Here is a 26991-nt window from a genome sequence, read left to right on the forward strand (position 1 = left end):
GGAAGTATTTACACCCATCACTAATGTTTTTAGCTCAAAGTACTTTCAGTTGTTAAAGACTCTTAAGGCGTCTCTCACTTGCTGAAAATCTGGATTAATGAATATTTTGAGAAGCTTTGTAATAGTATAAGCTTTTCTTTAGCTTCTCCAGTGGCTTCTTCACTGTAACTTTATAATCACAGAATTATAAACTTCTTTGAGTTGGAAGAGATTCTCATGGTGCAACTCCCCTGCCGTGAACAGGGACACCTACACCTGATCAGATGCTCAAAGCCCTCTCCAGCAAATGTCTCAGGGGTCAGGTCATCTACCACCTCTCTGGACAACCTGTTGCAGTGCCTCCCCCTGCCCCCTCCCCCCCCATTGTAAAGAACTTCTCCCTTATATCCAACCTAAATCTCTCCTGTTTTAGTCTGAAACCATTTCTCGTCCTGTCACTAATAGACTCTGCTAAAGAGTCTGCCCCTTTCTTTCTCATAGCCCTCCCTTTAGATACTGAAAGGCTTCTCCATCTGATATATGGAAGATAACACACAGTTGAAATTGTGAAATGAAATATTTATCTATGCTGCTAGTCCAAAAATAATAGTTCAGTGAATGTACATTAATGTCATGAATTTGTTAGAACAAAGGCAGTGGACTGTGGAAAATTCCTATAAATTAACCTTGACAAATTCTGTTGTCTTTGAAAGAGTGTACAATACAATTGATATTAGCCACAGGATCCTGTGAAGATTAGTGTGAACAATTAAATGTTGGGAACAGTGTATCCATGGGAACAGCTATTGCCTTCATAAGGTATGCAAATTATTGCCTTCTTTCAAGTTGGAGGCTCAGTCCTCCCTTCACAGAAATATAAACCACTCCATAGCTGTAGTACATTTTGGAATGTGGGATTTCTACACGGCCAGTACTCTTTTCTTATGGTTATTATTTTCATCCCACTGATAAAAGAAAGACTGTGACTTCTTTTTGGGAAATATTCTTCTATTAGATTTGGAGGTTTAGCCTTATCAGCTGAATGGGGACTTTGGTGGTGCTCCTTTCCTTCGTTTGCCAACCCTCTGATTCTCTCCTCTCAGTAAAAAGTTCTGTCAGTAAAAAGCAGTCAGTGGTACAGGATTTGTTTAATGTGGGAAGAAATTACTGATTTCAATCTTATGTTTTCAGAAAACCAGAGGAGTCCCAGACACTTGAAATGTTCAAATAGAAACATTCACCTTCAACAACCTAGGTATTTTTGAAACTTGGTTGAAATTAGTTTCATTTTTTTTGATCAAATTCTAATTTTCAGTTCTCACTTTATTTTAGGGAGGCAAATCATCAGCAGTAAAAATGAATTTAGAATCAGCACACTGAAGTTCCACCCTACAGATTCAAATGTTTTCATTTGTGGAGGATTCAGTCCAGAAGTTAAAGCATGGGATATAAGGATTTGTAAGGTAATGGAAATCTTTCTTTTTTCCCTCCCCTCCCCTCCCCTCCCCTCCCCTCCCCTCCCCTCCCCTCCCCTCCCCTCCCCTCCCCTCCCCTCCCCTCCCCTCCCCTCCCCTCCCCTCCCCTCCCCTTCTCTTCCTCTCTTTCCTTTCCTTTTTTTTTTTTCTACCATATTGTGGATGTTTCCTGGGTTGAATGTGCAATTATCACTAAGCTGCTCAATATCCTGGTCTTTTGATGAAATCTTATTTTGAAGAATTTTGCATTTGTCATTGATTTTGTTGCTATTTGTTTATATGAACCTCTGTAATGTTTTTGAAGCACAGAGATAAACATGGCACAAAACGAACACAATTATTGTTTCCTTCTATAAATATGGGTAATGTTCAGTTGAACTAAATTAATCTAATAGCTCACTTCAAGTTTCTGCGGCAGTGGAGTTGGAACTTGCTGATCTTTGAGGTCCCTTCCAATCCAAGACAATTCTAACCCAAGATATTCTGTATTTCTATGATTCTGTGAAGTTAACTTTATTTTCTTTTTTTTTTTTTTTTTTTTTTTTCTTTTAAAAAAGGTAGTTGAACAAGTAGGAAGCTCTTTAATCTGTAACATGTGGTTCAAGATAAGGCCTCTCTGTATCTCTTGCATAGTAGCTTGGGGTAACTTTACATGCACGAAAAGCTACACAGAGGCACAAATAGCTTCTGCCTTTACTTTAACTTGAAGAATGCAGAACACTGCACTCCCATGTGCCATTTGGAGCTCAGGGAAGACCAGAGCTGTACTGTGATACCAAGTGGAAGCTGTATGGGCAGAACAGCTCAAAGAGCAGAAGTGACTGTAAAGTGAATATTTGTTTGTTTTCTTTTGAATTTTTGTGTGGGTAGAGCCTACTCATCATAGTTAGCCATCTGTTTGCTCTTGAAGGTGGCGGAAGGGATCTGAAGAAGACAAGGATTACTTACTCAAACGCTGTCTCTCTAAACAGAATAGTAGGTGAGGGATGTAAGAAGATATATTTCAGAAAGGAGGGCACCATGTGAGAGTTCTGAAGTTGATATGAGTGTCGCTGTATCGAGGGAGTACAGTATTCTTGTGTGATCCATGATCTAGATCCTGAGCTGCAATTGTTCCTTTGAATTTCTCACTGATTTTTGAGGAAAAAATTCAATTTGTTCAATGTAATGAGACTTTTTTATTAGTAATTGTGTTGATTCTATACATTAGGCTTTTGTTATGTGAATAAGTTCTTAAAGGAACATCAATAAACACATATCCAGAGTGCCAAGTCTGAGGCTATGCTGCAAATTAAATTACTGGTAGTTACAGAGTTACAGTGTCAGCAGGAAAATCTTCATAAGAAGTGTGAATTTATCCCATGCATCATGCTTGTATGATGCATAGAGAAAGATTTTCTAACACGATGCAATAAATTTTCCTGTAAATAATGTTACAGTTATTCACAAAATCAAATGATGGCATACTTGTGTGCAAAGCCAGAGATGTTCTTCCTTTCTTTTCTGCTGTTTCTCCGTGATGGATTTTACATCTGTATCTTTTTGTCTTTTGTGACTGGCTGAGAATGCCACAATGATGATTTTACTCCGGATTTGAAATCAACTGTGATTAATGAGCATGTTCATGCCAAAAATTGCAATACTTTCAGCTTGCATGTGTCTAAGGTGCCCAGTCTCTACAGAAAGAAAATAATAACTGATGGTGTTCCACAGTAATAAATGCACAATATGGTATGTTGCAAAAAGGTGCCTGTCTGAAAGGGGGCAGCTATGGAGGGATGTGGTGAGCAATCTTTCATGTACGGTAGGTAGGTGACAATTTCAAATACAGGTAAGTGGAGAAAGCACTTCACTTTCAGTGAGATAAACAGATTATTATTATTTTTTTCAGTAAGGATATTCACAGTTCAAAGCGTTACGCTTGAGTAAGATTTTTTCCTGCAATTCTACTACCAGAGTCTGTGATGTAAAGACCAGAGGATTATGTTAAACTGGTATTGACTCAAGTAGAAGTAAAATGATAGCTACCATTGTAATGCTTGTGCTGAATAAGTTCTAAGTCATCTCTGGATTTTGATGCCCTCCTATTGTCAGTATCTCTGCCAATCCCTTATGCTTTGGTTTTGAGTTTGAAAGGTGTCACAAAAGCAGCTGGCTTGAAGAATGGTGTTCTTCTTGCACCTTGAATCCACTTGATGAAATTTCAGTTTCAATACTTTCTCTTGGTGCTGATGAATAGCATTGCTGGAACAGGGAGTAGGAAAGTGGAGAAAGCGTAGAACGTTGTTTACAGGAGGCATTATTGCAATAAGAAGATGTGTTGAGATGGAGATTACAGGAGAATAAGAGATGGGGCCAATGAGCGGTTTGTGAGATATGATGCTTTTCATAAAAAACAATAAGCAGACAAAGTAGCAAACTTACACTGATAAACTGTAGACTTCAGTACCATTTATATCTTCTGTAATTCTGAAAATCAAACTCCCAGTTGCCTGACTTGAGATGATGTGGAATCACCTTCGAGTAGCTTCTGCATGTATATCTGCATTCAGAGCCAGTAATGAATGCTTTGGGTGACATCTATAATTCATTTCCAGAGGACAAACAGTTACTGTAAAAGTTTTTTTTTTTCTATAGACTAGCAGAATAATGTATTTTTTTTTTTTCTCAATGATTAACCATGCATTTGTGTTTATAATGCTGAAGCTCCAGCCTTAGGACCTGCTGTAAAGAACTGCTGAATGCTGAGAAATGCAAACCTTGTTTATTTCTGTAACTGCAGGGCACTGCAGTGCTCAGATTTTGCGTAACTGTTTCGGTAAACTGGTGCTAATGAAGAGGTAAGGGAAATATCCCACTGTTCTACAAGGGAATAATTTACTTTTCAAGAGAACAAACAAGTGAATGAATGTTTATTCCCCCAGGTAAAATAAGAAAGTTTTAAGCTTGGTGAAATTAAAAACAATCAAGAAAATCCTACTAGCTCATTTCTTCTGAACACATTCTGTTCCTGGTGATCTTGGGGAATTTTTAGGTGTTGTTACCTGCTTTATTCATTAGGAAACAAATGTATTCTTACATAGCTTTATCAGGCAGAAATCTATGAGATAAAGCAATACATTAGGAGTATTAATTTTGAAAAGAAACAGTGTTTAATCACCTTAAAAATGGAAAAAGTGGGTTTAGCCTTGTGACTAACATCTTGTAACAGATGTTGATCTCTCTTTCTGATGTGTTTGTTAGTTTAAAAGCCATGAAGTTTTGTATGTATTGTGACTGACTAACGCAGCAGTGTCCCCTACTATGAAATATTTCAAAAGGAAGGAGAGAGTTTCTGTTGTCCCTTGTTTCCCATTTAATATAGCTGTAGATCAGTGGTGGATGTAAACTGTTAGGCACCAACATTTGTTTTGGTTCTAAAATGGTGTTTTGATTTGAAAAACTTAGGGTGTGCATATGTACTGAGTGGATGTTTAAGATCAGAATGGAGTGGAGAAGAAGAAAAATGATGAATTGGCTGCTCTTGGCTTCCTCTTGCAGAATGGTACTGTGTGTGCATCATTTCTACAAAATAATGTAATTACATTTCAAACTCTCGGACATAGAACAGCGTGTTTGTTAGGCACCAATCATACCTCTCATCAGTATGTAATGCCTGCTTCTCCCTCTTTGTGGAATTTCAATAGATTCTTCACGTATCTCTGTTTTGAGTATTGTTACCTTAATTCACAGTCTGCAAACATTTTGCTTTTGTTCTTTTCCTTCTTATGACTTAAGGTCATATTCAAGATTGGATAAAGTGTACTGCCCAGTATGTTGACATTTATCCTGTTCTAATGAATGCTTTTTGCACTTACACAAATAGATGTTTCAAGTATCTTGGCACTTAGTTTCAGTTCTGATGTAAACATCCTTAGTGTCTTTCAAGTGCTTTCATCCTAATTTATCAAAATATTTTCTCTGGTACTCTTTCTTTTTTAAGTTTTCAATGGCTTTCATTTTTCTTTGTCTCTTTTTTCAAGTGCTTTAACCTGTCATTTGGCTTGGAACAACAGTGTAGGTGACGTAATGATTATTTTAGCTCACATTATCATACTTCAGATAGCCTTTTCAGGCCTTACAGCATATTTTGTCAATGCCATAAGCATCCTAAACCAAAAACTTGAGCCTTGTTACTCACTGCACATAGTAAACTCTATTTTGGCACTTGTTGGTAATTCAGTTTCACAAGTCATGCTTTAGAATGCATGCCTGTGTTTTAAAAGGCTATCTTCTTACATATCTTAGATTTAGATATATATGGAAAAATAATCATCATATTTCAGGAAATGAGGGAATTTTTGGTGGAATTTCAAAGAAAAGTCAGAGGGAATGGCTACTAAAAAATTTTATTGCCCAATTATACATGAATGTATGCAGTGAACTAAATGGGCTTTCCTATGAATCAGTGGGCCACATCAAAGGTTCCTGGTGATGGACAATGACATAAAGTAATTGATAATGGTACATAGATCACGTTGAAAGTAATGTCTCCAATTTATTTCCATGGAAACTACAACAGATATATAGAGCAAATTCTCTGCTATCAAAAACTATTTTTCAACAGTCACCACCGTTAGCTCTACATTTTTAATAGCGATGAGCAACAACCTGCGTGCTGTGCTCATACGCATCTACACCAATGGATGTGAATTGCTGTTGTCACTGCTGAAACACATCACTCACTCACATTCACTGTTTGGTCTCCATAAACATTCAGCAAACATCAATGCATGTCAAAGGGTGCCATTTTTTTCTGCACAAAGGAATTCAGTGACACATCTTTGCTTTGTCAGACTGCCGCTCTGCTGCTGTCTGCTGTGCAGCAACAAAATGTAATGGAATGTTGGCTGGAAGGTTCAGCCTCTACTGCCATACCTCTGACATCTGGCCTCTGGCATTGTGGGCCAACGTAATAAAACAGGAGGCATTGCTTTTGGAGCACCCCCATACATTGCCAAACTAGGAATACTAATGTCATTTTTGCTTTGGCTGGTGATGGACTTTTAACAGGAGTGCAAATTTATGAGGATAAATTGCTAATATTTATTAATATATTGAATGTGTTATAAAAATTGGATTTTTAAGTGCCAGTCAAAATGTATGAAGATAGACTTGGGGAAGTCTTTTAGCTACTAAAACATTGAGAAATGTACAGTATGCTATTAATCAGAAAGGCAGATATATTTAAAAAAGGAATGCTGAAATACATTTGTTACTACCCCTTTTTTTTCCAAATAGGCAAAATGATTTCAAATGTAGTGTTGTGTATGAGCAAGATAAGGAGTGGAAGAACAATAAGAAAGCTATAATCTTCAGGATAAAGCTAAGCTGAGAAATGAATGAATGGAACAGTTGTTAACTGCTTAGTGAAATGTAAAGTACACGGGCCTCTCAAAATTACAGACAGAGTAATCAAAGCATGGAAAAAACAAAGGATAAAAGAGGCTGTTGAATAGAAAGTACAGATTTGTTATAGTGGTATTTCTTTATGTTAAACCTAGTTAGTCTTTCTGGAGAAGAGATTGTTCTGGAGGCTGTATATTGCTGTATAATGGGTTGATTATATTTATGAAATATTTGGAGAATGTTTATAGTCGTTTGTGAAAAGGCTTTGTGAAAAGGCTGGAAAACTTTTAATTGCGCTGCTATGTTAACAGACAAATAAATGAAAACAATACAAAAATGCAGATATCTGCAGCCTCAACCAAGGGGGAGAGCAGGATATTGAACAGTCCCCATGGGACCTTTGGACCTTGGAGCTGAACTTGGAAAAACCTTGTAAAAGTCCACGTAAAAAGGAATTGGGCAATAATAAGAAGAATACCAAGATGTTGATGTAGTTATGAGTTTTAAAGGTATTCCTATTCTTTGAATTGTCCATGACTATCTTAAGTTGCTCAGCAAAAGCTAGATGGATGACACAGTCACTCTCTTTTGGCTTTATACTAGCTTTTTAGTCTGGAGACAATGTATGTTCCAACAACTTATTTATTCTACCTGAAATTTTAATATTCCTTGAAGTACCAGGGAGAGCAAAAGGTTGAGACTTAAATCTGTCAACTCAACACTTAAGGACTTTGTATTCACAAAGAAAAATATGATTACGGATCTTTTTCTTTTTTTATATAATTCCTAAGATTATATCAGAACAAGACTTCAAATAGTCAAATGCAGTATTGATATTACTTTTAAAGAAGCTCAAGTTCCTAAATAATGAGTGAGTTGTCAGTCTGAATAGAAAAGATTTATTTGCAAGTGTCAGGAAGGTTTAGATATTATAAAGCAAGGAATTTGCTAGCTCTGCTGGAAGGACATACAGCTCTCAAAAACTTGTGCCTGAATATTCATTTAAATTTTCTGAATTTTACCTTTATTTACATTGTTCTTTGATGAGCATTTCTTAACGCTTTGTAAACATTCGTGAACTGCTTCTTGTTCACATGGATTTCTAAAGTTAGGGAAGCCCATAATATTTCTGGGAGAGATCTGTTAAAAATTGAAGAATAGGTTGTTGACCTATTGGATGTGGTCAGATTTTTGAGCCTAGAGGAGATTCTAACCCTAATCTGCTGATCACGTCATTTGTCTTGTGATCCAATGAGCCTATTGGAAATTTAGGAGGAACTACGTGCTGTCACCACAGGAAGTCCAGATAGTACCATGTAGTAATCTGAAGAGAGAATAAAGAAAAGGTGACAGGACTATGGCTCTGCTTCTTTCTAATTCTGATTTTTAGTCAATGTTTAAAATTCTAGACATCCATAAATGCAAATTAACTGCAGAATCAGGCAGTGGAGAAGCAGGGGTACGATCTGACACAGTCATAGAACATATTGGGGAAAAAAGGATTTGTTAAAGATATAGGAAAAAATGAAATAAAACTTAATTGATGTCATCTAAGATGATTTTTATGCACTTTGATAGAGCATTTAGATAAACTGGAGAAGGTAGGAACTAACCTAACTGTTGTGAAATAAATATTGTTAGAAAAAATAGTGTGGTAACATAATCATCAGTAACAAAGGAGTAGAACATCATGCAGAAGAAATAGCCACTGACGTAACAGAAATGGGATGAGTACAAAAGAATACAAAGGTGCTGCCTTTAGAGATGCATAACAGTTTTATCAGGAAGGTTTCCAAAAGGATGAATACAAAGTCAGTTGGTTGCAGTGACGGGCAGTCTAAGGGAAAATTTAGAAAATTTAGGTTTGGAGATGTACACAAAAATCTCATTCTTGAAATTTAGGCCTTATGAATGATGTGGTTAATTAACTAGAAAATTTGTGAAAATGTTTATTTAGAATTTTTAAAATTAGATGAGAAATGCACTGAGTTCATTATTAACGAAGGGCAAAGTAAAGTATCAACAGGGTGGTTTTTTTTTTTTTTTTGCCCCGTGTTGGATTATTTATCAGGATTTAACACTGCTTAGCTGCACTATTGCAACTGCCATCTATAGCTTTACCCTTAAAAAAAGTTTAAAAAGATCCTCTTTATTACTGTTGATATACATCTCTGTACTTGAGTTTATAAAGAAGTAAGCATAAGTCATTAAAGCACAGTTTTAAAATCTAATAAATTTAGAGTACAAGTGCAGTGCGTTTGTTTCCTTGGAAACATTCTTTTGCAATTTCTTTAAGATGAGATGCAGTCATTTTAAGTAGCGTGTATTTAGGAGACCTAATGAATTTGTCTCTGGATAGTACATAAATATGTAAAAAGGCTGTAGAAATTGGTGGAACAACTTGTACTTCTGGTTTCTATGGAAACAACCAGTACATTGTCATGTACTGTGGTATTATGAAGAACAGTGTAATTAAAATAGGGTGATTTTTTCGATGCCTTAGAAAACTAAAGTTATTCTTCTCTCACTGTCAGAGAAAATTCCTTAGTGGTTTATTTTTGTTGTTGTTATTGTTGCAAACAACACAAAAACTTAAATACAAAAGCAGTATATTTTTCTCAAATTACATAATGAGAAATCACAGAATTAGAGAATGGTTTGGGTTTGAAGGGATTTTAAAGACCACCCAATTCCAACCCTCTGCCATGGGCAAGGTATCGCCTACCCTGAACGCTTCCAGAGATGGGGAATCTGCAACTTCTCTGAGCAGCTTTTTCTAATGCTTCACCACTCATAATGGAGAATTTCTTCCTTATATTTTACCTAAATCTACCACTATTTAGTATAAGACATTACTCCTTGTCCTATTACTATGCTCCCTGATGAAAAATCCTCCCATCTTATTGGTAGGCCCATTTTAAGTACTGAAAGACTGCACTAAGGTCTCTCTGGTGCCTTCTCTAGGCTTTCTCAGCCATTTTTTTTTCTCAGCAGAGATGCTCTAGCCCTCTGATCTGATCATTCTCATGCCCCTCATCTATACCTACTCTAAGAGATCCACATCTTATGCTGCACGCTCCAGACCTGAGTGCAGTTCTCCAGGTAGGGTCTCATGAGAACGGAGGGAAATAATCACCTCTCTTGCTTTGTTAGCTACACCTCTTTTGATGTAACTCAGGATTTGATTAGCTTTCTGGGCTGCAAATGCACGTAATTGGCAGAATTATTCTCTATCTATTCCTTATCCAGCTTGAAATCGTATTTGGGATTGTCCTGAACCGGGTGTAGGACCTTGAACTTGCCTTGTTGAAATACAGGTTTTCATGCAGGCCCACCTCTTTTATGCTATATACCATTCTTATGTTAAAATATTTTAAGACAACATGAAATTACTTCCTGTCTATGATATTGTCAGCTGTTTTGATTAAAACAGCTGTTGTAGCTTTTAGATGGAAATCAAAAACATAAGCTGTGTTTGTCACACAGTTGTCATTTTGTTGTGAGTGTGGAACTACAGAGCAAAGTTTAGTCATCTGCCTTGTCAGCTTAGATCATTTATGAGATCTTATCTCCTAATTCTCAGAGAATGTCTGTGCAGGCACATTTCTTTCTTGCCTAAAGCTTGAGGGATTTGAGGAAGGTGAGGTGCAGGGGAGGTCCTGGGTGACAGACACAGAACTGGGATGGCCCCATGTGCTGAGGTGCTCATCTGGAGGCTTTGAGCTTCCTGAGAAGCAAAGTAACGAGCACTACATATATTTTATGCAGAGAAGTATTATGGAATATCTGTACAAAATATATAGCTTGAATTCAGCATCACAGCATGCTTCTCAAATCCCTGGAGCCATAAGAATCTACTTGAAAATGATTTAATTTGCCTAAATTACCTTTCTAGTTGAATGCCTGCAGCCAGGAACTGTTGCCGTTGTAAAGAAGCCTTATTATTATGTCAACTTGTGTTGACACTAGAACCTATTAGGCCTTCCTTTTAAAAGGATTTATTTTATGTCCATGAAGTGCATAGTTTGAACTAGTGGATTGTGGTTTTCCTATGCTCATGGGCAATAAATCTGAAAATAGGAAAAGACCAGAAGTTTGTTATTAATGAACTAAAGTCAGCAGGGTAGGAAAACTGAAGCAAATTCCTCGGGCATGTCATGAATTATTGGCTAAGGTAGAACAAAGAAGGTTTTATCATGAGTACTCTTCAGAGCTTGGTTGTTTACAATTAGTTATTTCTGAAAGCCGTCTTTACGGGGGAATATAAATATAAATATGTATTCCAAGTTCCCATCTGCTATTCAAAGTATTGATTTATTGTTCTCCGAGTCAGTTTTTACTACATGTTCTGATGATTAAACAGCGCGGTTTTTCTGAGGTACATATCAAAAGTAAAGAAAATGTCTTTTATACTAATTTTTCTAATGACATTTTCCTAGTATAGAGCTAGGATGCGCAGAGTAATTTGTTTGGAAATTTTATTGACTAGCAGACAAGCAGGTATGCTTAATAGTTAGCAATTAAAATGTTTGAATTGATGATGGCAGTTCATGTAAGAGCCATACTGAATTTCACCAAAACTTAAAAAGTATTTTCACATTGCCATAGAATCCTACAATCCTTCAAGTTGAAAGGGACCTTTAAAGGTCGCCTGTAGTCCAACTCCCCTGCAGTGAACAGGGACATCCACAGTTAGACCCAGTTGCTCAGAGCCTGGTCCAAGCTGGCTTTGAAAGTCCCGAGGACCACATCTCTGGCTAGTCTGTCCCAGTGCTTTACCACTCTCACTGTAGAAGACTTTTTCCTTATATCCAACCTAAATCTCCCCTCTTTAGATCTGAGACAATTTCCTTACATGCATTTCAGTTCTTCTGAAGTTTCTACAGCTGTCAAGATTCTGTATGGTTTTCCATTTCATATTACAGGCAGCCATTATAAATTGAGTGTTATTTGCTTTTTAACTTTTTTTTTTTGGGTCCTACGAAATACCTTGATTTTCTACTTTACTAATGAACTGTGGGCTTCCTTTTATAACTCGGTGAAGAAATAGCTATGCATGGTGATTTCTCCATAGACAAAGTGGAAGCTATAAATATGCAAATATCAGTTTTGGCTTTACAAAGTTTAATTGCTTTGCATATTATGCAAATTCCTAGGATGAAAAATTGACTCGTGCAGTAGCACAGTTGTATATTCTCTATCTTAAAAATGCAGGCATATTGCTGAAAAATGTGCTGATATTTTGTCTGCAAGTTTACATCTTATTGATGTTATTGGAGTGTGTATAGGATACATGACCAAGGCTCTTCAAACGTTATGTTCCCAAACTGCATTTCACGGAGTCTAAGAAAATCACTTGGAGTAGTTGCTACCATACCTATGCGTGCTGAGATCACAGGAAGCAGAACTGGAAGGACCTCTGAAGATCATCTAGTGTCTCTCTACCCAACAATAGGATCAGCTTGTTCTGAACATTTCCAGACTCTCATAGATTAAGAGCTTGAGGCAAGGAATTGAGAAGTTCTTGTGCTCTTTGATGCTGTAAATTATTTTTCTTCTATTAGTTAGTTAAGGAACAGAGTTATAATCTAGACTATTTCATTGCAATTCCTGATTATTCTTTTTTCTAAAAATATCTGTTCTAACGGTATCTATAGGAGCTCTGGGCCCCTGAATTCAGCAGCCATATGCTATGTTACAGACATTAGGCAGGCACTGGAATGCCTCACAAAATTGAGAACCATTTCAATGCAATACTGCAAACAGTGTCTCTGCTCAGCTGGTAATTCTGTGAGGTTGCAAGAAGAGCTAACCTCTAAACACTGTATTGGAAATGGAGGTTGTTATGTTTCAGCTATTTTGGAAAGAAAGTTTTAGATGCTAATAACTAAGAGTCTTCCAGTGTCCTAGTTTTACAGATCAGCGTATTCACAGACGAACTACTTTGATCTGGCCATTTGCCTTGAAGTCTCTCTTCAGTGAAGGTAAATCAGAAAAGGAAATCAAAGGTATTGATTTTTCAAGATTCAAAGTAGACAACACAGATGCAGAATTGCATGAAGAAAGTTGGAAAAAAAGGAAATTAAAATTATTCATATATTCCTTAGAATAGTTGAAAATCTTTTGCAGTTCTTTAGATCTTCTTCACAGGATGTTGAAATATTCAGAATCCTGTGGCTGAGGATCCATTTCTGCATGCATCCAGCCCTTGGCATAAGCCTAAAAGAGGATCTTGACTTGTTCTTAGGACAGTTAGCCTATTGATGCTGAGATAATAGGAGAAGGCAACAGGGAAACACAAGGGAAATACTTAAAAGGTATTTTAATTCGGGAAAATGATTTGAGAACTTTAGTATTTGCTTTCATATCACAAACTTCTCTAGAGATTTCTCATGTGAATTAATTACACAATTGGAGCTGTTGCATGAGGCACACTATTTACTCCAGAGCCCAGTTGTACTTCTAAGCATTGACAACTCTTTTTCCTCTGCCCACTGTTCTCTGCAGAATGGCTTCAAGTACCTTTGTTTTAGGAGCAGCACAGGCTGCCTTGTGCCAGAACCTTGGTAGGAGGCGTGGGATTGATTCCCTACAGAAAAAGGCAGGATGCTTGCCGAGTCCTTAAAGCACTGAACCTTCCTGTCATCAGCATTGCTGTCACCAGTATCCCCATCTGTGGCAGCACTTCAGAAGAGCAAACTCTGCTTGCATTTCTTTTTTTTTTTTTTTTTTTTAAAGGAGAGGGTGTCAGGTTGAATCCTTGGTGAACTGGGTTATTTTCTACAAAGGAGAAAAACAGGACCTTCTTTGGAGCACATCTGTATGTACCTACTAGGTGTGCATGCTTCCTTACACAGCAGCATGGGACTGGGACAGTGTCCTGAATTCCCTGTCATAAACAGTGATTTACAATTAAATCTAGAATGATCAACAACAATATTCACTTTCCTGACCGGTGCTTTAAGTTGTGAATTCCTGCTGACATATTTGCTTTCCTTTCCCTGCCTCTGTAACTAGCTGAAGGTTTTGGGAACAAGAAGACCAAAAGATAAACTTGTAAAATTTCCTGGAAGAAGAATTCCCCAAACTAATCCTCAGAGCACCGAGTTTGTAAAATAGAAGGGAGCTTGTGTGGCTCATCTCCACAGCACGGTAGCATCTACAGCTCTTTTTGGATCCAACTCTAATTCCTTAAGAATCTTATGTATATATAAATATAATGTATAAATTATGCAAACTGCTTTCTTTTCTATCTCATGTTATTTTCCGGTTTTTGAACTATTTACATATATTACCATACTACGTGATATGCTAGCACTTCAATATTTAAAAATAAAATATTTTTTTACATATTAAAAATATATATAATTGACTGGAGATGAGTATTAATACCGAGGACGTATTATCATGCTCTTCTAATCTGTCTCAAAATAACAAACTGTCTTGTTCACTAGGTGACAAGAGTGTACAAAGCTGCAGTACAACAGACTTTGGATATACTCTTTCTTCCTGAAGGAAAAGAATTTCTTACAAGCACAGATGCAGTAAGCCGAGATTCAGCTGATCGTACCATCATTGCATGGGACTTCCAAAGTGCTGCAAAAATTTCCAATCAGATTTTTCATGTAAGATTAACAACTTATTATTTTCTGGGTCATTATATATTTTTTCATGGTTGTCAATCTTTTAGAACAAAAGCAACGCTTTCATTTTTTTCATATCATTGTATGAATCATAATTACCCTGTTAGTTGCAGGGTGTTTATTTTCATACTTTAACAACATTTACTTCATCTTTAAAAACCACCTGGAAAACCGATAGATCTCCTTGTGTTAGTGAACTAGCAATGAAAATAAACACTTTAACATCTAAGCCACGTTTAGGCAAAAACACTGCAGTGCTATTCTCGCTTACCAATGATTGTAGTTGCTGTAGCACCACGTTTCTTTTCTGACACTTCTCCTAGGATAGCAAAATGATACATTTTTAATTAGATGGAATGAAGACTATTGAAAAATTAAATTGAATATTTGCATAATAACAGCGACCTGATACATGCATACTGATATCTTGTAACATAATCACAGAGGCAAAATTTACTTTTATCAATGCAGGTACACTATTTCAGTAATCTGTCCAAGCGAGATATTTAATGGACTAAATTGTCTAGAAGAGCTGACACCTTCAAAGGAGATTATCAAGGAAGTTAATAGATAATTCCAACTCCCTGGATCATTTCTGAAAACCCAAGTCTAATATCTTATGTAATATAATATGATCGGATTGTATACAGATGCCTTTTGGCTGGAATGAACAGTTCTCTACTGACAAAGACATGTAGCAGGTGATCAAATGGGATTGTTTCGTGTTTAATTTCCACAGTTGCACAGTTGTGTCTTTGTCTGCTATTAAATATTTCATCATCCTGAATCGGCAATTAAAAAAAAAAAACAAAACAAACAAAAAACACTAAATAATGTATAGAGCAGTCAGGTTTGGAATCAGAGGAGGCTGTCTTTCATAACAACCTCCCTATCCACTACCAAAGAAACAAATAGCAAATACACACAGCCCACCATCTGTGAACTGGACAGTTTTTTTCCCTCTTCTACACTGTTTGACCCCTTCCAGTTAGACTCAGTTTCCCCCACAAAGCATGCAGTTCTTTGTCAACCAGGTACAACACCTAATGCTGTTTGATTGCTGTGCCCAATTCCTGGCAATATCCAGAACTGTCCTTCCAGTTCATCTCTTCCAAACCCCATAACAAGATCATTCATGCTTTTCCCACCCTATATGGGTGGGAAGAGGTATGTATGAGGGGGATTTGCTTCCACATTTGAACTTCAGTTATCCTTGAGCTGAAAGAAGGTGTCTCAGTAACTTTGTGTACTATCCTTCGGAGGTTCTGCCATTTAATTATGCTACTGCAAAGGAAGGTGGGATTTTGATCATTTTCTAGGAAATTGGGGTAGATATTTGATTTAATATTTGACTTTGTGTAAGACTTTCTGTGGATTGTAATAAGTTTCTTTATGGAGATGACTTTATGGTCTTTCAAATTTGTTGAAAAAAATAACCTAGTTCATTTGAACAAATGCCTTATTTCATGCAACAAAACTTAATAATTATTTTCAGGAGCGTTACACTTGTCCAAGTCTGGCTCTGCACCCAAGAGAGTCTACATTTGTTGCTCAGACAAATGGGAACTATATGGCATTGTTTTCCTCCCAGCGACCTTACCGAATCAACAAAAAGAAGAGATATGAAGGGCATAAGGTATTTTCTTTCACCAGAATGATATTATCCAAGTCCAGAAGTGAGACAGAGAGCAAAGTATCTGCATTTTAATATGCCTGCTAATAGGGCTTGTTGATAAATCAGTGATTGGTAATAATTGTCTTCCTTTGCTTTCCTATGTGCAATTTTGAATTATATACACTCTGAAGAAAACAGTTATTAAAAGGCTTTCTGGATACTTAGTAGCCTGATTAAATAAGTTTATGGTATGGATGTGCCTTAATAGAAACCTAGACAAGTCCTTAGTGCGTATTTATTTAAATATGCATTTTTTTTGTATTACATTCATTCTTCAGTGTACCACCATTGACTTCCCTGATCAGAATCAGGAGTTACACCATTATTGATTTTTCTTTTAACAGGTGGAAGGATTTGCAGTGGGCTGTGAATTTTCTCCGGATGGAACACTTTTGGTGACAGGAAGTTCAGATGGCAAAGTGTTTTTCTACAACTACCATACTTCTAGGATTGTTCGTACTTTGTCAGCACACAGAGAAGCTTGTGTGAGTGCAGTATTTCACCCAGTATTGCCATCACTCCTTGCGACTTCTGATTGGGCTGGAGAAATCAAGATCTGGCAATAACAAGCAAAATAACTTTTCATCCATCAAAGAGCTTGGTATTTCAGAGGGAATAAACCATGATATGCAATGTGATATTTGTTGTGATGTGTTGTAGGCAGCAGAGACTGTTATCTTTTCTTCTTGGACCACTAGACATATGCTTTCATAATGCAGTTAAGAGGATTCTGTGATTAGCTGCTGAGCAAATAAGTGTTCTCTCTCTCTCCCTCTCTCTTTCTCTCCTTGGGCCCTGGTGACGAATTTCTGCCCTTTCTTTGCCAATATTCTGGTATTTATCTAGTCCAATCCTGGTGTGAGAATCTAGACTTGAAGAGAATTATTGCCCTTCTTATGTAGCTTTTATTTTAGCTTTCTTAAACCAGATTGTCACTGGCTTAGCTCCTTGCCCTGGTCACTCGTGCTGGTCAAGCAATGCTATATTTCCTTGTTGATATACAGTTCAAGGCAAAACAGCATCTTACATGCAAGAGAGGGATGATCACAAGACAGATGGGACTGACTTTTCTGGAAACAGGTAGATATTACCAGCCCAACTTCCTGTAAAATGCTCTCTCAGTTTTAAGGGAAAAACTTGGAGCTAATTATGAAGTCTCTAAGTCTGTGCTCCTTGGATTCCTATGTTTAAGACTGAGTTTTGAACTGAATTTTTATAACTGTATGCTATTGAAACAAAACTATATGTAAGTATAAAACTTTTTTTAGTACAAGGTGTCTGTACTTCATTGTTTTACTCCTCTTAATGTTCACAAATCTGTACTCAAAATTACCATGAAATTGATTCTGTGTGTGGGGAGTGGGATAATTAATATGCCACCTAGATTTATTGCAGATGCAATGCATTTCTCCATACCTCTTAATGTCCTTTACAGGTAGAAAATTGTCTCTGTGCCATTCTGTGAAGGGGATGTTCTTTGACATTCAGATTATAGCTGGGCCATTGTGAGGCAAATAGAATCTTTTCAGCCATAATACTGCATACTTGCATTTTTCATATGTAGCATCTTAAATTCTTCTAATTTGTTTTCATTGGCATGAATGGAAGGTGAGGTTTTTATTTTATATACCATTTTTAAATGCTCTGTGGAAATGGATTTTTCAGGAACAAAAATCGGAACACTCTTGAAAATGGCAGATTCTAATTAAGAAATAAGAAAAATGTACTCCATTGGTTTTGTAGTCTGTGCTCCTTTAACTTCTGGTAAGTGATAAGCCTATACTGAAACCATGGTTCCAATTATCCTTGAATTTTTATATAGTTTGAAATCTGGATCAAAATATTGTGACTGTGTAGTTTTAATCATCTTAGCAACAGCTTTGATAGGTTTTAACACAGGGCATTACAGTTTAGTGATCCATATGAGGTAGTGCAAATAACTACTTATTTTTCTCAATTTCTTGCTTCCACGTTTGGCAATTCAATTTTTGACATAAGGCTGGATTTTGCATTTCTCCTGACTGTATCTCTAGCACACAAGCCAGCTGGACCTTTCAACAAATAGCCTGCTCTGTGATTTGAGGGGTTACTCTTAATTAAACCTGTGGTGCTGGTGTTTATGTGATTCTAATAGAGCATATTCCTGAATATCAGAAAGATGTCAGGTGAAAACAAAGCAGTTGCCTGTATTTGGGCTGGCTGAATCACAGCTGTGTGGCATTGCCTAAGAGAGTGGCTCTGTTTCTTTTCCTCCAGGTATTTTAGTTCTAAAGGTGCTCCTACCGCTTTAGAACTTGGGGGTGCCTGATATGTCAGTACAAAGGATGAGCAGCACTGCAGTAGTGCAATACATCCTATTAATCCCTACAAGAGCTTATCTTGGGCTGTTACATGTTTAAATACAGCATGGAGATATGCTTCTGAAATAAATGTGAACTCATGGTGCCTACTTGAGGAATGCTATATATCTGAAAGAGCTCTCAGTGCCTTCAGCTGAGACCACCTGTGAATGGAGTGGAAGATCTTGAGACAGCAGTCTTGGGGGATCATTGACATACTGCACAGAAAAGTAATTTGGTCTTGTAATTCTACCCATGTTGTTGCATGAGTTTAACTTATGTCCTGAGGCATGATTCTGGTGTCTGGCATTTATCCTTTCTGAAACGATCTTGCAAGTATAATTTTTAAACCATTTATTAGGGAAAGAGGAAAAAAAAAAAAAGACAAATTTTGATTAAAGACAGTGGAGGAAAATAAAATAAATTTATACTATATAATATTAGAGAATATTAAATTTGGAATTGCATTTGTGTTTTATTTCGAAGATGGCTGGAGTTTTAATTACTTGCGAGATTCAGCCAGCAGTTTTACAAAGGAATGAAATTATGTTCACAGCATTATCTTGTTAAAATCTCTTTCTAATATAAAACTGATTAAGACAGAGAGTGAAATTTAATCATTTGAAATATTATAGCATAGTGGTGTCAATTAAGTTTTCATTATGATTCAAAGACAAATTCTTCCTTGTAATCTTATGTAATGAACTGTAATCAAAAAATATCCATATTTCTCCATCATTCTGCAATTACCAAATACTGTTTGGGCTGCAAACAAGGATCATTATGGTCAGATGAAGCTTTTAGAATGTAATGAATTGTTGGTTAATTAATTTTATTCATAAAATTGTAATCTAGAAATGTCTGAATCTTGTTTTAGGAGCAATTTTTCTAGCTTTGTAAGGAGCTTTCTAGGGTGTTGTGTGTTAGAGCCAAGCTAGAGATCTTCACCATTTTGAAATGGTCTTAGGCTTTGCAGATAAACAGGCTGAGTTCATTTTAATCTATTTTGTACTGTACCAAAAAGTAACAATACCAATCTCTAACATGTTATTATTTGCTACTGAAGCATTATTAATTTGGGGTATTAGATGATGCAAGCTATTCAACTGCATCTTTATCTCAAAAACCTGCTAATTAGCAGACAGCTATTAGAATTATTGTGTTCACCCAGATGAAATACTGTTGGTGAGTCACGATATACCTCAACTAATGGCTTAATGAGGAAGTTAAGGTATGTCATGACAATGAGATGAGTCTTTCTGTACATTTGGGCTCTTTCTGACAAATTTAAAGTAATAAGACTAAATTAAGAGCTGTAATACTATGTCAGAACAGAGAAAAATAAGGTAAAAAAAAAAAAAAAAAGTGGGATCTCAAATTTTCCATGATTCTGATGTATGTGGTTTTGAATTGCAGTCAACTGAAAATATTTGTCATGCGTTGGCTAGTCTTCATTTTGAGCAACCCTAGCTCCTCCAGGCACTTCCTTTCATTGTTGCCATTTAATTCTCAGCTTTTCTTCCTTTTTTTTTAAGCACCTTATTTTGAATAAGTATACAGTAGCCTATATTCTTATACTCTGCTCATCTTCAAAAAAAACTCATTTTGCGGTGCTTTCATTCCTGCTATCCTTAGAAGGGTGGCCAGAAATCAGAGAAGACTTTACTCAATTCATGCCTTTGTCTGTTTTCCAGTTCTCAGAAAATCACAGAATCACAGAATGACTTTGGCTGGGAAGAACGTAGAAGTGCACTCAGTTCCAACCCCTGACATGGGATGATTGCCGCTCACCAGATCAGAGCCCACGGCCCCATCCAACCTGGCTTTGAGCACTTCCAGGGGTGGGGCCAATTCTCCAAGTCATTCTTCCTGTTGTTAAGTAGGGGTTATAGCTTTGCTTTCCTCAGGCTCAAATATGCAGGAAAACTGTGCCTTCATTTCATTACCCACTTCTTGCAGTGTGCCCTCCTCCTTGATAGCATAGCCCAACTAAAATGGATGCTAGCTCATTCCTCAGGAAGTTTTCAAGGACAGTAGTGGCAGAAATTGGATCAACTCTTAAGACCTATCCATCCTTTGTATTCATTTTTCTCATCTGCTGTAGCTTTCACTCTTTTGTTCACACACGTCTCCAAGTCTAGAGGGCTTTTCTTTTGCCAGTCGTTCATATTGCCTATACCCAGAGCCTAGAAAACAGCCACGTTAGTAAGTGGAAGAAATTAATCCTTTTGCTTTTGCCCTTCACAAAGCAGAGTTTGCCTTCAGGTGAGGGTCCTCCATGCATTTGCAACACTATTTGCTTCTATAATGACTAGCATTCACACGAGCAGCCTGCTGCTTTCCACTCCATGCTCCCTAGCACCACCCAGTGCTTTAAGAAGATTTCTTCTGCAGATTTTCCCCTCTCTTGCCCCCTCTTCTATCTCTTTCTCTTTCAATCTCCGATTGCTATTTTATGCTCTTGCAGATTTTTTTTCTATTACAGTTTTACCTACAAGGTGTGTCATCTTAGTTTTTTACAAGTGCACTTTTTGGAAAAAGAAAAACAGAAAGATATACCCCCATCATTGCCACTTGTACTGCTTTGGCTGATAGAGTGCTCAAACTGTGCTTCTTTTGAATGAAACTGAGAGAATGGGTTCCAAGAGCATATTTAATAACTCTCAACTGCTGGGGTGAGACTAGAAGTAGTTCCAGCGATCCCCCACAAATCCCAAGAAGCATGTAGCTGAGATGCTGCATTTTCAGAAGTTATGAGGCACTTATTTCTGTTGGGCCATAGCACTTTCTAATATAAATAGTTTAGATTGTAGTTCCAGAATCTTTTGAAACAAAACCCAACCATAATTTGAGAAATGTTTGCTCTCCAGTGGTACTACATCTTTAAGGTAAAACCAGGTGACCATGACTCAAAACTGATGGATTCTGCAACAAGTGTGAGTGATTCTGATTTAGGACAGAGTGCCATAGTCGAGTCCATACTGGGAATAATATGTTTGTAGATGAGAATATTGCTCCCTTCACTGGCTTTAGATAGAAGTTCAAAGGCATTGGGCTTCTTTGCCTTCCCCTGCCAGTCCCTGGATGTGTGTCATTCTCCACAGGCTTACTTAGAGGTCTGCCAGATAATTTGTTCATTTTTATGTTTTACAAATTATAAAGCTTCACCCAAATATACTCATTGCTGTATTTTCTCATTTTTGTGTAATTGCCTCTTAAAATCAATCTAAAAATTCTTGAAGTAGTTCTTTGGAGAAGGTTGATGTTCACCGTGGTTGGAAGTGCCTGAAGTGACAGTCCAGACAGCTTCAGGTTAGATATATTTGTCTCCAGTTCTCATCAGACTGTGAAGCTCAGGTAATGCTTCTACTTCTGAGTAGGATTTCTACCAGTGAATTGTTTGAAGTCTGTCCTTAGAAAAGTAATTTGTGTAATGTGTGTGTAATCATACCGTCCCTGGTGCAGACCTTGTTGCATCAAAAAGTCAATTTTTGTGTGTTCAGGTTGCTACTACTCTTCTGAAAACAAGCAGTGAAAAATCACTTTGCAATATCATTTGGATTTATTTTCACCTATGAACTATGTTGTTTTTCACGTTTCACTGCATAACCACCTCCTTTGTTACCTTTCTCTTTTGTGAAATAAGTAAATTGCAGAGCCAGTCTACTTCAAAGGGCATGAGGAATGATCCAACTTGGATATTAGGTAAAAAATTTCATGCCTTATATCAGAAATGGGTTATTTTGATTCTTTTCCTTTCCTCGGTTTGTTAATCTTTCCTGTTCACAAAGATAATTTCTTAGAAGTAAAGATAAAAGATCTGGTAGTCCCATCCAGCTAATTTGCAATTTGGATGGTTAAGTTGCTAATCTTTGCTATTTGTTTCAATGTATGCAATTACTTGAAAGGCAATAACCATTTCAAATCATGTACTGCTGTGAGTACAAAAAACGAAGGTACTCTTTATGCCATTAATATGAAGCGTGCAGTCTGTGAACTTCAGGTATGACAGAGATTAATTTTTTTTCTTGCTACAGCCTCAAATCTTTAATATATTTTGATAAGGTTTGAATCTGGGGAAAAAAAACTGAAGAGAAAGTCTAATCTTAATCATATTCCATACCCCTAAACTCATCCACAGATATTTACTTTAAAAAAAAAAAAAAAAAAAGAAAAAGAAAAAGAAAAAAAATCATCCTTTTAATTTCCTGATTTAACAGGATTGTATGAGAGAATTTTTAGGTGGTTTTTTTTTTTTTTTTTTTTTTTTTTTTTTTTTTTTTTTTTCCTGGAATATAAATAGCAGTGAGGGAAAAAGACATAGGGTTCCTACTACAGTATGAAAGGAAAGGCCATCTCTGTGCTGATCACTAGTACTGATCTCAAGCTCTGTTCACTTTTGATTCTTTCTCCCTTTTGGACATCTCAGAAACGAAATGTCAGTCAAGTGAATCACATCCTAATGTAAAAAGAGATGAATCACTGCAAATGCTCTGTAGGATGCATAGTATGCACAGATTTGAAAATATATAGAAATCTTTTTTTTTTTTTTTTTTTTTAATCTGATACCATTTGTATTCCACTGATTGTTTGAAAAGGTTAACATTGAGTCCCCTAAATCCTATAAACTGACTCAATTCTGCAACGCTTTTACATAGTGCTCAAACAGAGCTTGTGCCTTGATTTCAGAGATGCACACCTGGAGCAGGAGGAACAGGCAACAGCACACAGTGAGAACAACAGTCTGAAAGCTTTCGAAGAGTAATATGAGATCAAAGGGAAAAGAAGAATGCTTGGAGAATGGGTGATATTATCAGGTGAAATATAGTATAAGAGAAAAGGGAGACGACAAGAGAGTTTGACACTAGTCAAAGCAGAATTTTCCTTTGGCCCACACTGCACCTACATACAATGTAAATTTGTCATAGGTTTGGGGCTTTTTCTTTAGGACAGCTCTGCAGCATTTTAGTTTTCAGAAGGTAAACTGTCACTGCTACTGCAGTCTAGTCTTGGCTGCTTCAGTGTCAAATGAGTTGCTGAATGCACTCAAAGCTGCGTGCTGCCATGGGTAATTGGCATTTTGAGGGCTTTATGGGGAAGGGAACAGAGGCATGCATTGTATCATTATTAAAAGCAATGCTCCTGGGATTCAAGCTTCTAATGTAATTTACATTTGTACCTCTCTACTTCAGAGTTCAATTTTTAATAATCTATTTTCTTAATGATGTATAGAATACTTTCCTTGTTTATTGAACATACCAGCTGAAGTACCACATTAATTATGTATCCTCAGGGATTTTTGCTGTTTGGTGCATTCTGAATGCCCTTCAGAGAAAGCAAAGTATAGGATTGAGAAGCCTGACAAGGTCTCTCTGAGGGAATCAGCAGTTTCTCCTCTTACTTTTAGAATTGCTTACATTAAGGTGCACATTCTCTTTGGTTCAAATTGATTAAATGTCAGTAGAACAACTGCAGATGTGTTCTTTTTAACAAGATTAAAACACAACTCAATGTAATTCTTGGCCTAATTGCTTGCATTTTGACCAGTTCTTATGGAACTCTAGCACAAAATTTCTGTCATCAGGTTTACATGTGCTCATGGAAATACTCAACAGGCAAAGTATCCTTCTGAACTGGTATTCCACCTAATGAAAAATCCTGCTTTCTTGTGCCTGTATGGGTGTTTTGGTTGTTTTGGACCTTGGTACAGGGGAGAGCTGTAAGACAATGGTATGAATAACGGGTGGCAGCAGGATGACTTCGTTTTCACTACCATCCCTTTTTCAGTATTTTTTAAGGGATGTTGAAAAATTGCCTCAGGAACTGCAGTCTCAAAGTCTCCAGAATGCTAACCTTTGTGATATATTTTAAAATGCTTTTTACTGAGGTGTCTGTCAAGGGAGACCTTTGTGAGAAATGATATGGTGCACCAAAACCCGATAATAGTGTCTTTATTCAAGCTAGAAGGCTTTTCTCAACACAGCTATTCACCAAATTCCTTTAGTTTAATAGATTCCCATTAGCTTTGCATTAGTTATTTCTGAACCTGAGATCTTCATTGAAGGTAGGAACTGTATGAGACAATGTAAAACAATTTCATAAGAGAACTTGTCAGAGGAAAAATTTGGCAGTAATTTCAGCAAATTATGGCAAAAAATATCAATGGTCTCTTCAAATATTTTCTAGGGTGCTGTTATTTTTCTTTATAACATAAGGGCTCATCATTTGCTACTGAAATTAATAGCTCTGTTTTTATTTTTAGCACTCATAATTAGACATTAATTTGCTCTCTAAATGCTTACGTTTCAAATTCCGCAATCATTCCCCTTTGAGCAAGTACTACTCTAAATCTCCCTGAGAAAAATTCAAGGCAATTAAGTACATTTGAAGTGTTACTACATTATCTGGGAGATTTATTTTTACGTTCGTATGGGGCTCAGTCCAATCCATGCTGATGTTGCTGTCAGTTGGAGATGACTCAAGAGAAATTCCAATAAACGCTTCCACATAACGTCGTGGTGCAGGCCCAACAGTTATATAGATCTTTTCTTTTTGCTTTTAAATATGACTTCTCCCACTTATCCCAAGAATTGTTTTAAATGTCTTTTTTTGTTGTTGTTATTGTTAGTTTTTTTTTTTTTTTTTTTTTTTTTTTTTTGTCTGTTTCTAATTATTCTCTGCTTGTCAGTCTGTGATGGCTCCTAAGAAAAAGGAGTGTCATGTTATTGTATGTATGTAGAGCACTCTTACCATTCCTGGAAAGAACACTAAGACCCCTGATGTTGAACAACTTCAGCTGTCATTTCTTCTGGCCCCTAGAAACATGCTGAACAGCAGCTGTGTCTGGGGAGTTACTATGTTTGTATCAACAGAAGAGGCATCATTTGTCTGTTTTGAGTGCCATTTGTCATCAGACAAATAATAGAATGATTTGTGAAAAAAGGCATATATGAAACAATTTTTTTGCTCTTCCTCCAGGTGTAATGCTGAGTTTTCCAGAAACTAGTCTTCAGAACAGCCTTTTTGTTCAGGCAGCTATTTACAATCATCTTCTGGTGTTATGATGTGTGCAACCGGTGAGAGGATAAAGCCTGTTTTCTTCAATATCCCTTTGACCCTTTGATAAATCTAGGATGTTCGTGGTAGCCTGAGGTTTTCTTCTTGTAACACGCTAAAGGTAAAAATCTTGTACTATTTTTTATTACACTTGTCATAGTGTAATATGAAGTTTTATTTGTAGAGGACCACTTCAGAGGAGAAGGCATCAGGGTGAGAAGTGCAAAAAGCATTTGCCACTTCACTTTCCAATTTCTTAAGAGAGCCCCAGATGTGGGATTTCATGTCAGGTCCCTTGAGCTTGAGGGCTGTGTGTCAGAGGGATGTTCTCTGTGAGCAGAATTAGCTCTGTCTGAGCAATGCATTGTCCCTGGTTCTTTGCCATCTGCAGAGCCCTGCAGAGATAAGGGGGAACTAGATAGGGCTGGAAGATGCGATGCAGCAGTAATGAGTTTTTCTCCAGAAGAGCTGATGTTTTTCACAGAATCACAGAATTGTAGGGATTGGAAGGGACCTCCAGAGATCATCGAGTCCAACCCCCCTGCCAAAGCAGGTTCCCTACAGCAGGTCGCACAGGTAGGCATCCAGGCAGGTCTTGAACATCTCCAGAGAAGGAGACTCCACCACCTCCCTGGGCAGCCTGTTCCAGTGCTCCGTCACCCTCACTGTAAAGAAGTTCTTGCGCACGTTTGTGTGGAACTTCCTATGCTGCAGTTTCCAGCCGTTTCCCCTTGTCCTGTCTCCACTCACCACTGAAAACAGTCTGGCCTCGCCATTCTGCCCCCCACACCTTAGATATTTATAGACCTGGATCAGGTCCCCTCTCAGTCTTCTCTTCTCAAGGCTGAACAGACCCAGTTCACTCAGCCTTTCCTCATAGGAGAGATGCTCCAGGCCCTTCACCATCTTTGCGGCCCTCCGCTGCACTCTTTCCAAGAGATCCTTGTCTTTTTTGTACTGGGGAGCCCAGAACTGGACGCAGTACTCCAGATGAGGCCTCACCAGGGCAGAGTAGAGGGGGAGGATCACCTCCCTCGACCTGCTGGACACGCTCTTTTTAATGCACCCCAGTAAGCCACTGGCCTTTTTGGCTACAAGGGCACACTGCTGGCTCATGGCCAACCTGTCATCCACCAGGACACCCAGGTCCCTTTCCGCAGAGCTCCCCTCCAGCAGGTCATCCCCCAACCTGTACTGGTGCATGGAATTATTCCTCCCCAGATGCAAGACTCTACACTTGCTTTTGTTAAACCTCATCTGGTTTTTTTCTGCCCAGCTCTCCAGCCTATCCAGGTCTTGCAGAATGGCAACACAGCCTTCGGGCGTGTCAGCCAATCCTCCCAACTACGTATCATCGGCAAACTTGCTGAGGGTGGCCATTATCCCCTCATCAAGGTCATTGATGAAGATGTTGAACAAACATCTTTGGGTGCTGG

At 37.5% G+C, this 26991-nt stretch overlaps 1 protein-coding gene across 1 annotated transcript in view; it reads left to right on the forward strand.

Moving 5' to 3' along the window:
• The window catches only part of WDR25 (WD repeat domain 25), a gene marked incomplete at both ends in the record, with an annotated part of 54728 nt that extends 38002 nt beyond the window's left edge, over positions 1–16726 (forward strand). Inside the window, 4 exon segments of the mRNA XM_079536935.1 lie at positions 1312–1442; positions 14297–14467; positions 15981–16121; positions 16505–16726. Coding sequence (XP_079393061.1) covers positions 1312–1442; positions 14297–14467; positions 15981–16121; positions 16505–16726 — 665 coding nt within the window.
• Between the last annotated feature and the right edge of the window lie 10265 nt (positions 16727–26991).

Source organism: Tetrao urogallus (genome assembly GCF_951394365.1).
Source record: "Tetrao urogallus genome assembly, chromosome: 6".
NCBI lineage: Eukaryota > Metazoa > Chordata > Aves > Galliformes > Phasianidae > Tetrao > Tetrao urogallus.